Genomic DNA, 15953 nt, shown 5'->3' with positions numbered 1-15953 from the left:
ACTGCAGCTCTAATGGCATATAGTGTGGGGCCAAGGGCTGTTTCTTGCATGAGAGCCCTATGGACAACTTATGGTCATCATGGATAATTACAAGAGGCATAAGAGGAGGTTTCTAAAGCCACTATAGTGGCCAGGAATAGTGGCTCATGCCTGTAATCCCAGCACTTTGGGAGGCCATGGCAGGCAGATCACCAGAGGTCAGGAGTTCGAGACCAGCCTGGCCAACATGGCAAAATCCCGTCTCTACTAAAAATACAGAAATTAGCTGGGTGTGGTGGTGCACACCTGTAATTCCAGCTACTCTGGAGGCTGAGGTAAGAGAATCGCTTGAACCAGGGAGGTGGAGGTTGCAGAGAGATGATATCATGCTACTGTACTCCAACCTGGGAGACAGAGCAAGACTCCACTCAAAGAAAACAAAAACAAAAACAAAACAAAAACAAAAACAAAAGCCTCTATAGTGCTCTGGAGGCACTTACAGGAGTGTGGTAGCAGCAACGTCCAGGCAATGATGACCAGTTTCCAAGTCACAGCATAAATAGGCTTAAGTAAAATTTATAAAGGACTGTGTTACCTCCTGAACATCAAAAAAGCCCAAATGATGTTGTGGGTGCTGAGAGGAACAACAGCTCTGTTGATGGTGTCAGGCAGGGAGCAGCCCTCTGATTACCAAATAATTCCTAAGAATTTAACTTAGGTGTCACCCTGGACAAGGGTGGTAGCTGCAGTGAAGATCTTGCCTATAGAGATTGTATACAAAGGCAAGGCCTTTGAGGGTCCCTGAAAGCAACCAGGTGAATTATATCATGTCCCTTCAAAAGTGAAGGGAGAAATAAAAATAAATAAATAAACAACAAAAAGTGAAGGGAGGTTAGCACCGTGGCTCACACCTGTAACCCTAGCACTTTTGGAGGCGGCGAAGAGAGGATCACTTGAGCTCAGGAGTTGAAGACTAGCCTGGGCAACATAGTGAGACCTTGTCTCTAAAAAATAAAAAATTTACTTATTTATTTATTGATTTATTTACTTACTTAGTAACTTATTGAGACAGAGTCTTGCTCTGTCGCCCAGGCTAGAGTGCAGTGGCATGACCTTGGCTCACTGCAACCTCTGCCTCCTGGGTTCAAGCAATTCTCCTGCCTCAGCCTCCCAAGTAGATGGGACTACAGGCATGCGCCACCACAACTGACTAATTTTTTGTGTTTTTAGTAGAGACGGGGTTTCACCATGTTGGCCAGGCTGGTCTTGAACTCCTGACCTCAAGTGATCCACCTGCCTTGGCCTCCCAAAGTGCAGGGATTACAGGCATAAGCCACCACGACTGGCTTCTAAAAAATAAAAGAAATTAAAAAGTAAAGATAATCATCAGGTAAGACACTGTTTAAAAGGTACTGATCACGCCAGGTGCGCTGGCTTACTCCTGTAATCCCAACACTTTGGGAGGCGGAGGCAGGCGGATCACAAGGTCAGGAGATTGAGACCACCCTGGCTAACGCAGTGAAACCCCGTCTCTACTAAAACTACACAAAATTAGCTGGGCATGGTGGCGGGCGTCTGTAGTCCCAGCTACTCAGGAGGCTGAGGCAGGAGAATGGCGTGAAACCAGTAGGCGGAGCTTTGCACTGAGCTGAGATGATGCCACTGCACTCCAGCCTGGGTGACAGAGCAAGACTGCGTCTCAAAAAAAAAAAAAAAAAAAAAAAAGGGACTGAGTATTTACCAATGCTGATTAGATGGAGCCAGTTAGTGCCAGAATGTTGGAGATTGGGTACAGGGGCAGAACCATGTCATCAAGGTAGCAGTAACCCACTATGAGACACCATTTATTCTTTCCAGGTTTAAGAATAGGCCAAATTGGGCTATTAAGAAGCACTGGGAATAATCTCTCTTTACTAAATAGGTCTTGTACAATGGGTTTCAATCCTTGAAGACTCTGTATAATTGACATTTGGCCATATTAAGGACTTTTAACTGGGGAGTAGGGGGTGGTAAGGTCCCTGGAGTTCTATTTGTTAAGCCAATTTGTAACTGCCAAAGAGTTAATTTAAATTACAGGGTGTAGGCCAGGCATGGTGGCTCACACCTCTAATCCAAGTACTTTGGGAGTCTGAGGTGGGCAGATCACTTGAAGTCAGGAGTTCGAGACCAGCCTGGTCAACACAGTGACACCCCATCTCTACTAAAAACTACAAAAAATTGCCAGGTGTGGCAGCAGGTGCCTGTAATCCCAGCTACTCAGGAGACTGACGCTTGAACTTGGTAGGCAGAGGTTGCATTGAGCTGAGATCACACCACTGCACTCCCACCTGGGTGACAGAGTGAGGGTCTGTCTTAGCACTCCCGCCTGGGCAACAGAGCAAGAAGACTCCGTCGATCAATCAATCAATCAGTGTACCTTGCTTACATTTAGTGGGATCCCCAGATATAACTGATTCCTAGGATTAATTAATCCCATGAATGATTGTCAGTTAGTGCATTACAGAGATGTTAAAATTAATTCAGAACCAGGCTAGACTCAGTGACTTATTCCTGTAATCCCAGCACCTTGGGAGGCCAAGGCAGGAGGACTGCTGGAGCCCGGAGTTTGAAACCAGAAATATATATATATATATGATTTAAAAATAATAAAATTGATTCAGAACCAATGTCAGAGAGGCCTGAAAGCCACGCACACGCAGTGTCCTTTTCTCTCTCTTTTTTTGAGACTGAGTTTCGCTCTTGTTGTCCAGGCTGGAGTGCAAGGGCGCGATCTTGGCTCACCCGCAACCTCCACTCTCGGGTTCAAAAGATTCTCCTGCCTCAGGCTCTCTAGTAGCTGGGATTACAGCCATGCACCACCACGCCCAGCTAATTTTGTATTTTTATTAGAGAAGGGATTTCTCCATGTTGGTCAGGCTGGTCTCCAACTCCCGACCCACCTGTCTCAGCCTCCCAAAGTGTTTGGATAACAGGTGTAAGCCACCATATCCAGCCCTTTATTTTTAGTTGTATAATTCTTTTTTTTTTTTTTTTTGATACGGAGTCTTGCTCTGTCGCCCAGGCTGGAGTGCAGTGGCGCGATCTCGGCTCACTGCAAGCTCCGCCTCCCAGGTTCACACCGTTCTCCTGCCTCAGCCTCCCGAGTAGCTGGGACTGCAGGCGCCCGCCACCAGGCCCGGCTAATTTTCTTTGTATTTTTAGTAGAGACAGGGTTTCACCAGGTTAGCCAGGATGGTCTCGATCTCCTGACCTTGTGATCCACCCGCCTCGGCCTCCCAAAGTGCTGGGATTACAGGCATGAGCCACCGTGCCCGGCCGTATAATTCTTTTACTATATATTGGAGTTCCAATTAGGTCAAAACCTAGAAAAATGTTTCATTTTTTTTTGTGTGCCCTTCCTTCTTTCATCTTTCTCTGTTTTGTTTCTGTGGTCACTTGATGCACTTCCCGGCAGAAGGGTTATCTTCCTACCTTAATATTTATTAACATATTTTTTCCTCCAGAGACCCTCAAATCGTATGTTATGGGCCTCACTCATGGCACTGGTGGTGTTAAAAGGTTTCAGGGCTGGGTGTAGTGGCTCACATCTGTAATCCCAGCACTTTGGGAGGCTGAAGTGGGTGGATCACCTGAGGTCAGGAGTCTGAGACCAGCCTGGCTAATATAGCGAAACCCCATCTCCACTAAAAATAGAAAAATCAGCAGGGTGTGGTGGCAGGTGCCTGTAATCCCAACTACTGGGGAGGCTGAGGCAGGAAGAATTGTTTCAACCTGGGAGGCAGAGGTTGCAGTGAGCCAAGGTCATGCCACTGCACTCCAGCCTGGGCAACAGAGCAAGACTCTGTCAAAAAAAGAAAAAAGAAAGAAAAAGGCAAAAAGGTGATTTGGGCCAGCGCAGCAGCTCACACCTGTAATCCCAGCACTATAGAAGGCTGAGGCAGGCAGATCACTTGCCGCCAGGAGTTTGAGAACAGCCTGGTCATTGAGATGCAATCCCATCTCTACTAAAAATACAAAAATGGGCTGGGCGTGGTGGCATACGCTTGTAATACCAGCTACTTAGCAGGCTGAGGCATGAGAATTGCTTCAACCTGGGAGGCAGTGGTTGCAGTGAGCCGAGATGGTGTCACTGCATTCCTGCCTGGGCGACAGAGCAAGGCTCTGTGTCCAAAAAAAAAAAAAGTGCTTTAATCAAGGAATCCAAGGCAAAGAAACGCAAATGTTTTAATCTGTTTAGATAAGGAATTGCTTCTCCACGGTTAAAATGGAAAACCCACAATCGAAAGGCAAATACATTCACAAAGGCCAGGTATGGTCACGCCTGTAATACCAACATTTTGGGAGGCCAAGGCAAGAGGATCCCTTAAAGCCAGGCGTTCAAGACTAGCATGAGCAACACAGCAAGACCCCATATCTATAAATAAAAATTTGAAATTAGCCAGTAGTGGCAGATGCCTGTACCCCCAGCTACTCAGGAGGCTGAGGCGGGAGGATCGCTTGAGATGCAATGAGGTGTGATGGCGCTACTGCACTTCAGCCTGGGCAACATTGCGAGACCGTCTCAAAACAAATTCCCAAACGTGGGAGCGGTAACCCAGACAGTGGGTCAGTGCCTGGTGAAGACAGCAGGGGTATCTGAGCAGCCACAGGAACGAACTCTGGGAGCTCCACGCGCCCTCCGCTCCCCCAGCTGCAAAAAAAAAAATGCTCCCTCCTCCAGGCTTCAGTTCTCACAGGTGGATTCACCTTAATGTTCTGACCCAAATGGATTCTCAAAAGCACGAGATCTTGGGAGACGCGGGGCTGCGGAAGCCCAGCTGCCCAGAAAGGGCTCCGGGCCAGGACCGCAGTCGCAGGGATGGGACAAGACGCCTGAGGTCCCAGCCCCACCCTGCTGGGAGACCTTCGGGTCTCCTGGCCCGAGAGCTGCGCCAGGAGGACTCAGGTCTTCCCACAGTCGGTTCCGACAAGTCCCCTCCTCAGGTCTCCGGACTCCCAGTCCCGCAAACTCACCATTTCTCCGCTTAGGGAGGCTCCAGGAGTCCTCCCTACAGATCCCTCAGTACCTGCAGGTCCCGGTGCGACAAAGCATATGCAGAGCCCCAGACAGCCCTCAGCCCTGGCTGAGACGCAATACTAGCGAACCGCTAGAATAAGGAGGTTCACATGCGCATTCAAGGATGGGGTCCACGGGCCTTTTCAACACCGATGCTGATTGGACAGTTTGTGTGGCCCCGCCCCCTCATCCCTGAGTGACAGTCATGCAGGAGAGCACGTGGCTGAGCCGAGCTAGCTTCCCAGAGTGGGTTGTCCCGGCTCCCGGCGGTGTATTTCCATGTCAGCTGAATTTGTTCTTTGCCGGAGGTCCATTTTTAAGTGGCCTATTCAGTAGTGTTAAGTGTAGTTACATTGTGAAACCAATCTCTAGAACTGATTTAATCTTGCAAATTTGAAACTATCCATTGAATAACATCCCATTTACCTCTTCCCCTCAGTCCCTGACACCCACTATTCGACTTTTTGATTGTATGAATTTCATTGGGTACCTTATATAACTAGAATTATTCTGTATTTATCCTTTTCCAACTGGCTTATTTCACTTAGCATAACGTCCTCAATCTTCATGTTGTAGCATGTGTCAGAATTTACTTCCTTTTAAGACAATTAAAGGCCAGGCACGTTGGCTCAAGCCTGTAATCTCAGCACTTCAGGAGGATCCCTTGAGGCCAGGATTTTCACACCAGCCTGGGCAACATAGTAAGAACCTGCCTCTACAAAAATAAAATTTAAAAATTAAAAAATATAGATTCTGGCCGGGTGCGGTGGCTCACACTTGTAATCCCAGCACTTTGGGAGGCAGAGGCGGGCGGATGACGAGGTCAGGAGATCGAGACCATCCTGGCCAACATGGTGAAACCCTGTCTCTATTAAAAATTCAAAAAAATTAGCCATGTGTGGTGGCAGGCGCCTGTAGTCCCAGCTACTCCGGAGGCTGAGGCAGAAGAATGGCGTGAACCTGGGAGGTGGAGCTTGCAGTGAGCCGAGATTGCGCCACTGCACTGCAGCCTGGGTTACAGAGTGAGACTCCATCTCAAAAGAAAAAAAAAAAAGAATTGGGTTTGATATTAATAGTATACTAATGTAAAGGTGAAATTTGGCTTATTTGGTACAAAAATCACACAGGAAGCAATGTCAAATATAAAATGGGGTTTGGATTTCTTTAGACTATATCCATATATATATGTTATTGGCATGTGTTCCAAAATGAAGGAAAACTCCTGTAATTCTGATATATCTCAGTGTATGTTATCAGTAATAATTATAATTGTTATGTTAAATTATTGTGTGCCACAGAGGTAACAGATTTCCTTGTCAATTGTGTCTTTAACTATGGCTACCCTAAAACTTTGTCATCCATAAACAATTGTTGTCTTCTCTTGGTCCTCTTTAGAAGGTGGTTTTATAATCAGCTATAAAGCTCTAACAGGTGCTCTTGAATGCAAGTTTTTGATAACTTTGGAGATTGTGACATCAGAATAGAGAAAAAATGTTCAGGACTCTTGTCCTTTGGTCCCTTAGTTAAGTTGATAACACAGAATAAACATCACAGGCTGCCATAAGAAAATACCATAAATGGGCCGGGCGCAGTAGCTCGCACCTGTAATCCCAACACTTTGGGAGGCCGAGGCAGGTGGCTCACTTGAGCCAGGAGTTCCAGACCAGCCTGGCCAACCTGACACAACCTGTCTCTCCAAAAAACACAAAGATTAGCCACGTGTGGTGGTGCACGCCTGTAGCCCCAGCTACTTGGGAGGCTGAGGTGGGAGGATCGTTTGAGCCTGGAAGGCGGAGGCTGCAGTGAGCCAAGGCTCACAGCATTCCATTCAGGGAGACAGAGTGAGACCCTGTCTCAAAAGAAAAAAAAAAAAAAAAGGCCAGGTGCAGTGGCTCACACCTGAAATCTCAGCACTTTGGGAGGCCGAGGTGGGCGGATCCCGAGGTCAGGAGATGGAGACCATCCTGGTTAACACAGTGAAACCCTGTCTCTACTGAAAATACAAAAAATTAGTCAGGCGTGGTGGTGGGTGCCTGTAGTCCCATCTACTTGGGAAGCTGAGGCAGAAGAATGGCGTGAACCCAGGAGGTGGAGGTTGTAGTGAGCCGATATCGCGTCACTGCACTCTAGCCTGGGCGACAGAGCAAGACTCCGTCTGAAAAAAAAAAAAAAAGAATTGGGATCTCACTCTGTCATCCAGGCTAGACTAGAGTGGTTAGCTCACTGCAGCCACAAACTGCCAGGCTCCAGCAATCCTCCCCCCTCAGCCACCGAGCAGCTGGGACTACAGGTGTGTGCCACAAACCTGGTTAATTTTTTTTTTAATAAGATATGAGGTTGCACTATATTGCCCAGGCTGGTCTTGAACTCCAGGCCTCAAACGATCATGCCACTGTGCTCGGCCCAATTTTATTATTTTTTGTACGTCTATCCAACTTATGAAACACTAATTTATGAAAATAATATTCTTTCCTGATTCCTGGCACCGTTTTTGAAACTCAGTTGACTCTATATATATATATATGGGCTTATTTCTGGAACTTCAGTTTTATGCCACTGAGCTCTACGTCTGAATTGCCTCATGTATTTGACATGAAAATTTTGCTGCTACTGGAGACTGGGTGACATAAATTGTACATCAGAGAACTTCTGGCTAGCGCAGTAGCTCCCGCCTGTAATCCCAGCACTGTGGGAGGCCGAGGCGGGAAGATTACCTGAGGTCAGGAGTTTGAGACCAGCCTGGCCAACATGGTGAAACCCCATTTCTACAAAAAAATAAAAATAATTAGCTGGGCGTGGTGGTGGGCACCTGTAGTCCCAACTATGTGGGAAGCTTAGGCAGGAGAATCACTGAAACCCAGGAGACAGAGGTTGCAGTGAGCCGAAATCATGCCACTGGACTCCAACCTGCGCAATAGAGCAAGACTCTGTCTCAAAAAAAGAAAACCACTGAGGTCTTCCCAGAGGGTAACGATCATCTGCACAGTGCAGCCCATCATGTATTTTTTTTTTTTTTTTTTTTTTTTTTTTTGTCAAGACAAGGTTTCACTATGGTTACCCAGGTTGGAGTACAGTGGTGTGATCTCGGCCCACCGCAGCCTTGACCTCCCAGGCTCAGATGATTCTCTCACCTCAGCCTCCCAAGAAGCTGGGCCTATAGGTGCGTGCCACCACGCCTGGCTAGTTTTTTGTATTTTTAGTAGAGACAAGGTTTCGCCATGTTGGCCAGGCTGGTCTCGAACTCCTGGGCTCACGCAATCCACCTGCCTCAGCCTCTCAGAGTGCTGGGATTACAGGTGTGAGCCACTGCACCTGGCCCCATCACGGGTTTTTCTTATGTGCAGAGTACTTATTCAAATCCACAGTGATTTCCCAGTTGACACACAGACAAGAACTACGGATTTTTAGAGAATATCCAAGTTATGGCCGGGCACAGTGGCTCACGCCTGTAATCCCAGCACTTTAGGAGGCCGAGGCGGGCGGATCCCGAGGTCAGGAGATGGAGACCATCCTGGCTAACACAGTGAAACCCATCTCTACTAAAAATACAAAAAATTAGCCAGGCGTAGTGGTGAGCGCCTATAGTCCCAGCTACTCGGGAGGCTGAAGCAGGAGAATGGCGTGAACCCAGGAGGTGGAGGTGGCAGTGAGCCGAGATTGCGCCACTGCACTCCAGCCTGGGCAACGGAGCAAGACTCCGTCTCAAAAAAAAAAAAAAAAAAAGAGAGAATATCCAAGTTATAATTGAGTCAAACTGCAGAGAGAGGGTATCATTTTGAGTACCACCCCCCAGTTTGGTGGAAAAGAAAGTTGTGATATTGTGAAATCTATAATTTGGGTTTTGTACAGGGTTCCTGGCTCCCAGTTGCTAAAAACCTTGTAATTTCCCAAGTGACTAGAGCAAACGGAGTATCTGTTGTTAAAGTATTTGGCCTGCCTGTAATCCCACCACGTTGGGAGGCTAAGGCAGGCAGGATGCTTGAGCCCAGGAGTTCAACACCAGCCTGGGCAACACAGTGAGACCCCATCTCTACAAAAAATACAAAAATTAGCCAGGCATAGGGGTATGTGCCTATAGTCTCAGCTACTCGAGAGGCTGAGGTGGGAGGATCACCTGAGCTCAGGGAAGTCAAGGCTGCAGTGAGCTGTGATGACACCACTGAACTCCAGCCTAGGTGACAGAGTAAGACTCTGTCTCAAAAAAATGAAAAAGGCTGGGCACTGGGGCTCACACCTATAATCCCAGTACTTTGAGAGGCCACGGTAGGTAGATGGCTTGAGCTCAGGTGTTTGAGACCAGTCTGGGCAACATGGCGAAAATCCATCTCTACTAAAAATACAAAAAAATAGTCAGACATGGTGGTGTGCACCTGTAGTCCCAGCTACTCAGGAGGCTGAGGTGGGAGGATTGCTTGAACCCAGGGGTGGAGGCTGCACTGAGCCAAGATTGTGCCACTGCACTCCAGTCTGGGTGACAGAGTGAAGGAGACCCTATTTAAAAAAACAAAAAAAAAAGGCCTTTTGTATTCAGTTCTTAAAAATAGCTCTAGAAGAGTTCGAGTGAAAGGTGAAAGAAATGTCTTTAGTTACAACCATCCCCCTTCCGCCACAGCTAAGTTTATGTTAATGAGGTGGTTTTTTTTTTTTTTTTTTTGTCGCCCGGGCTGGAGTGCAGTGGCCGGATCTCAGCTCACTGCAAGCTCTGCCTCCCGGGTCTACGCCATTCTCCTGCCTCAGCCTCCGGAGTAGCTGGGACTACAGGCGCCGCCACCTCGCCCGGCTAGTTTTTTGTATTTTTTTAGTAGAGACGGGGTTTCACTGTGTTAGCCAGGATGGTCTGGATCTCCTGAATGAGGTGATTTTTGGAAAGCTCCTACAAACCACAGGATGGGAGGCTAGTTACCAGGGGAACCAACCACGTGATTGGAGCTTTGAAACTTTCAGCTCTGTCCCCACCTCCAGGGAGGGAAGAGAAAACTGAAGGTTGAGTTGATCACCAATAGTGAATGATGTGATTAATCATGTCACCATAATAAAGCCACCATAAAAACCCAAAAACAGGGCTCAGAGAGCCTTCCGGTTGGTAAATAAGAACGTAACCATATGCCTGGAGGTATCTCTTCATCTGGCTGTTCATTTGTATCATTTAAAATATCCTTTGTAGGGCCAGGTGCGGTGGCTCACATCTGTAATCCCAGCACTTTGGGAGGCTGTGCCAGGTGCGGTGGCTCACACCTGTAATCCCAGCACTTTGGGAGGCTGAGGCAGGTGGATTACTTGAGGTCAGGAGTTCAAGACCAGCCTGACCAACATGGTGAAACCCCATCTCTACTTAAAATACAAAAATTAGGCCTGGTGCAGTGGCTCATGCCTATAATCCCAGCACTTTGGGAGGACAAGGTGGGCGGATCATGAGGTCAGGAGTTCGAAACCAGCCTGGCCAGCATTGTGAAACCCCGTCTCTACTAAAAATAAAAAATAAAAAAAAATTAGCTGGGCATGGTGGCGCGGGCCTGTAATCCAGCTACTTGGGAGGCTGAGGTAGGAAAATCACTTGACCCCAGTAGGCGGGGGCTGCAGTGAGTCGAGATCGTACCACTGCACTCCAGCCTGGGCAAAAGGGACTCTATCTTATAATAATAATAATAATAATAATAATAATAATTAGCCAGGCATGGTGGTGGGCGCCTGTAATCCCAGCTACTTGGGAGGCTGAGGCAGGAGAATCGCTTGAACCCGGGAGGCAGAGGTTGCAGTGAGCTGAGATTGCACCATTGCACTCCAGCCTGGGCAACAAGAGTGAAACTCCATCTCAAAAAATAATAATAATAATAAATAAAATATCCTTTGTAGGCTGGGCGCAGTGGTTCACACCTGTAATGCCAGCACTTTGGAAGGCCAAGGCGGATGGATCACTTGAGGTCAGGAGTTCGAGACCAGCCTGGCCAACACGGTGAAACCCCTTCTCTACTAAAAATACAAAAATAGCTGGGCTTGGTGGAGCATGCCTGTCATTCCAGCTACTCGGGAGGCTGAAACACGAGAATCATTTGAACCCAGGAGATGGAGGTTGCAGTGAGCCAAGATTGTGCCGCTGCACTCCAGCCTGGCAACAGAATGAGACCTTCAAAATAAGAGTAAATAAATACATAATAAAATATCCTTTGTAAGACTAGGCACGGTGACTCACTCCTATAATCTCAGTGCTTTGAGAGGAGCGAGGTGGGAGGATCTCTTGAGACCTGGAGGTTGAGACTAGCCTGGAGAACAGATCGAGACCCTAACTTTACAAAAAATAAATAATTACTTGAGTGCAGTGGCACATGCCTGTATTCCTAGCTACTTACAGGACTGATGAGGGAGGATCGCTTGATCCCAAGAGTTGAAGGCTGCAATGAGCCATGATCCTGCCACTGCACTCCAGCCTGGAAGACAGAGCGAAACCCTGCTGTATTAAAACAATAAATCCTCCCAACTGGGCTCCTGTAGTCCCAGCTTCTTGGGAAGCTGAGGCAGGAGAATGGCGTGAACCCGGGAGGCAGAGCTTGCAGTGAGCCGAGATCACGCCACTGCACTCCAGCCTGGGCGACAGAGCAAGACTCTGTCTCAAAAAAAAAGGAAAAAAAATCCTTTGTAATAAATGGGTAAATGTAAGTAGTGTTTCTGTGAGTTCTTCAGGCTGCTATATAGCAAATTAATCAAACCCAAAGAGTGGGTCATGAAAACCCTGATTTACAGCTGGTTGGTCAGAAGCATAGGTCACATCCTGGGACTTACAACTGACGTTTGAAGTGAGGGACATTCTTGTGAGCTGTTAGCTTCTGGTATCGGACTCTGTCTCCAGGTAGATACTGTCACAATTAAATTGAAGTATATAGCAAACACAGCTGGTGTCTGCTTGAGAAGTGGTTATTGGTGGACCAGAAGTGAAGTATTCTGTTAAAAATTTTGTTAATGGTTTTCCTATCTCTTTAAGAAAAGTGTATTTGAGACCCTCGAATAGGATTTTTTTAATTTAATTTAATTTAATTTAATTTTTTTAGTTTTTTTGAGACAGAGTTTTGCTCTTGTTGCCCAGGCTGGAGTGCAATGGCACGATCTCAGCTCACCGCAACCTCCACCTCCCGGGTTCAGGCAATTCTCCTGCCTCAGCCTCCCTAGTAGCTGGGATTATAGGCATGTGCCACCACGCCCGGCCAATTTCGTATTTTTAGTAAAGACAGGGTTTCTCCATGTTGGTCAGGCTGGTCTTGAACTCCCGACCTCAGGTGATCCACCCGCCTCGGCCTCCCAAAGTGCTGGGATTACAGGCATGAGCCACCACGCCTGGCCAGGAAGATTTTTATTTTAATGATCAGCAAAGGCCTAAAAGTCCATGACCATTCACAAGTGTCATTTCCATATGGTAGATTTCCAGCACATGTTAGGAAAGAAAAAACAATGAACAGCTTTGTGTTTTACTAAAGAACAAATAAAATCCTATTTTTATTCAATATTTCAATAATTTATGTTTGCATATCACTTTGGTGACTAATGTGATTTCATAATCACTAGTATTTCATTTGATTAGCCCCACCCAATCATACCTCCCATCCTGCAAATGAAAAAAGTTAAGTATGGAGAGCACAAAGTCTTGTCTAAACTCATATGGCTCATAAGTAATAATGAAATTGGCCGGGTGCAGTAGCTCACGCCTATAATCCCAACACTTTGGGAGGCTGATGTGGGAGGATCACTTGAGTCCAGGAGTTCAAGATCAACCTAGGCAACATAGGGGGATCCTGTCTCTAAAATTTAAAAATTTTTAATTTTTTTTTTTTTTTTTGAGATGGAGTCTCGCTCTGTCACCCAGGCTAGAATGCAGTCACACAATCTCGGCTCACTGCAATCTCCACTTTCTGGGTTCAAGCAATTTTCCTGCCTCAGCCTCCCCAAATAGCTGGGATTACAGATGTGCACCACCACGCCCAACTAAAAAAAAAATTTTTTTTAATTAGCCAAGCATGGTGGCGCAAACCTAGTCCTAGTCCTAGCTACTAGTCCCAGCTACTAGGGAGGCTGAGGCAGGGGGATTGCTTGAGCCTGTGAAGTCCAGTCTACAGTGAGCTGTCATCTTGCCACTGCACTCCAGCCTGGGCGACAGCACATAATAGTAATAGTAATACAGTATAATAATAACAATAATAATAATGGAACTTCTCAGTATTAAAGTCCAAATGCTTGCCACCACATATACTGAGAACTGTCAAAAACTGAAAACTCAGGCCAGGTGTGGTGACTCACACCTGTAATCCCTGCACTTTGGGAGGCTGAGGCAGGAGGACTGCTTGAGGCCAGGAGCTTGAGACCAGCCTGCACAACACAGCAAGAACCCTGTCTCCGAAAAAAAAAAAAAAAAAGGGAACGAACAGGAACAGGAACAGCATGGCATCTGCAGACAGAGAAGCAGCAGCAAATCAGTGGAGGCCAGGATTGAGACCTTCCCCGTTTGGGGTTTTGGTAGACAAGAAGGACAGTGACCCAGACACTGAAAAATACCAGCATGCTGAACTTAAGGATTGGATTGTTGAAAATGTCAGGCAAGCTCCTGGCCAGAAAAGCCACACTGAAGCTCCCATGAGCCAAGGAACCCAGGATTCACAGAACAGTCAATAACCAAATCGTAGTTTTATGTGAAGATGACATATTCAGGCTCAGATGTATCTACATGCATGAAGGCTGTAGTCATTCCCCATGAAATTCCTCCCACTTCAGCCTCCCAAAGTGTTGGGATTACAGAGTCACTTCGATCAGGGAACTGACAGCAATGATGGAATTAGGTACCCCTGATACTAACCAGTGCCATATCCGTCTCTTGCATGGTTACCTGGAAGGTCAGAACTACAGTGATCGTTTTGTCCAAACTATGCAAACAAGTAAACATAACTCCAAATGTGTGGTTTTTGTGTTTTTTGGAGACAGGGTCTAGCTCTGTTGCCCAGGCTAGAGTGCAGTGGCACCATCACAGGTCACCGCAGTCTCAGGTTGAAGCCATCCTCTTGCCTCAGCCTCCCAAGAAGCTGGGACTATGTCACCATGTCCAGCTAATTTTTTATCTTTATTTATTTATTTATTTTTGAAACAGAGTTTCACTCTGTTGCCCAGGCTGGAGTACAGTGACGCGATCTCAGCTCACTGCAACCTCCTCCTCCCAGATTCAAGCAATTCTCGTGCCTCAGCCACCCAAGTAGCTGGGATTACAGGTGTGCCCCCCACCCCCACGCCCAGCTAATTTTAAAAATATTTTTAATAGAGATGAGGTTTCACCATGTTGGCCAGGTTGGTTTCCAACTCCTGGCCTCAAGTGATCCACCCACCTTACCTCCTAAAATGCTGAGATTACGGGCATGAGCTACTGCATCCAGCCAATTTTTTTAATTTTTTGTAGAGACAGAGTCTCACTACATTGCCCACACCGGTCTCCAATTCCTGGACTCAAGCAATCCTCCCACCTCAGTCTCCCAAAGTGCCAGGATTACAGGCATGAGCCACTGCACCCAGCTCAAATGTGATATTCCAAAGGATGCAGGTGGCTATGTTGGGATGACCAATGAAGGTAAGGGACAATGGAAGTACAGGTTGAGGGCAATGAACAGGACACACCTGAGAGTCTGGTTATTGGCCTTGACTATGGGAGTGTCTTGATGCTTCACAAAGACCCCAAAGACCCCCCACAAAGAGGTCACAGAAGCACAGGCCCAAATGGTCATTATAAACCAGGAAGGTCGCCACACTGACAGGTAGCAATCTCACTTACAGTTTGAGTCTTGATGCTTTGTCCATGGTGCTCACTGTTCTGCATCTAATTAGAAACAAGAGGATGCATTTTGTGAGTTTCAGCAATTTAGAACCGAACATCACATGGGACAATCTTGGAAGCATTGCTCCCCTTTCATCTACCTGTACACACAGAGCTACAAGAAGGGTGGATCATGAGAGTTTTCAAGATTACACTGTCTCCTCTATAATGGGAAAAATGAAAATGTTTCTACTTTAAAAAAAATTTAGAGACAGTCTGTCTCTCTCCCAGGCTGGAATGCAGTGGCACAATCTTGGCTCACTGTAACCTCAAACTCTTAGCCTTGAGATCTTCCTGCCTCAGCCTCTGAAGTAGCTAGGACTACAGGTGAACACCATGCTTAGCTAATTTAAAAAATTTTTTTAGAAATGAGATCTCGCTATGTTGCCCAGGCTGGTCTTGGACTCTTGGCCTTTCAAAGTTCTGTAGGGACACTCTAGAAAACTTATTTGAGATAAATTTCCTTCCACTTTACAGCAGCACGGATGGAACTGGAGGCCATTATCCTAAGTGCGGTAACAAAAACAGAAAGTCAAAAACTGCATCTTCTTACATATAAGGGCGAGCTGAACAATGGGTAAACATGGACATACAGAGTGGAATGATAGACACTGGAGATGCCAATAGGTTGGAGAGAGAGAAGCGATGAGGGATGAAATATTACCTATTGGGTACAATATACACTCTGGGTGATGGGTGCACTAAAAGCCAGACTTCGCCACTATGAAATATATCCATGTAACACAAGTGTATTTGTAACCATAAATCTACAAAAATAAAAATGAAAATGAAAAGCAATAAAAACATGCTTAAACTAAAAACAAACAAACAACAAAAAGAAACCATTTCCTTCCACAGTAAAATGCAGTTTACTGAACACGTCTCATAGATTGTGATTGGTCTGAAAAGAGTCCCTGTGCCCAGGTTAGGGTTGCAATTTACCACCAGAGCCAAGTGCTTGGGTGTCCTACGGATTCTTTTTTCTTTCTTTCTTTCCTTTTTTTTTTTTCTTGGAATGGGTTCTGGCCATGTTGCCCAGACTGAACTGAAACTCCTGAAGACACATGATCCACCCGCCTC

At 46.5% G+C, this 15953-nt stretch overlaps 1 protein-coding gene across 2 annotated transcripts in view; it reads right to left on the bottom strand.

Annotated features, from left to right (window-relative positions):
• ZNF490 (zinc finger protein 490) overlaps nt 1-15642 on the bottom strand; it is a 31355-nt gene extending 15713 nt beyond the window's left edge. Inside the window, exons 1-2 of one of the 2 annotated variants that reach the window (XM_011994010.1) lie at nt 15538-15642; nt 14832-14876 (exon numbers count right to left, since the gene is read on the bottom strand). In XM_011994010.1, coding sequence (XP_011849400.1) covers nt 14832-14876 — 45 coding nt within the window. In that variant the 5' untranslated portion in view covers nt 15538-15642. Of the gene's footprint in view, nt 1-4992; nt 5157-14831; nt 14877-15537 lie in introns of those variants that run through there. The other variant, XM_011994011.1, reaches the window with a different exon arrangement.
• Nucleotides 15643-15953: the final 311 nt, after the last annotated feature.

The sequence above is a fragment of the Mandrillus leucophaeus genome, unplaced genomic scaffold (assembly GCF_000951045.1).
Source record: "Mandrillus leucophaeus isolate KB7577 unplaced genomic scaffold, Mleu.le_1.0 Scaffold440, whole genome shotgun sequence".
NCBI lineage: Eukaryota > Metazoa > Chordata > Mammalia > Primates > Cercopithecidae > Mandrillus > Mandrillus leucophaeus.
Note: the sequence above shows the minus strand (reverse complement) of the source record. Positions and strands in the feature narration are given on the sequence as shown.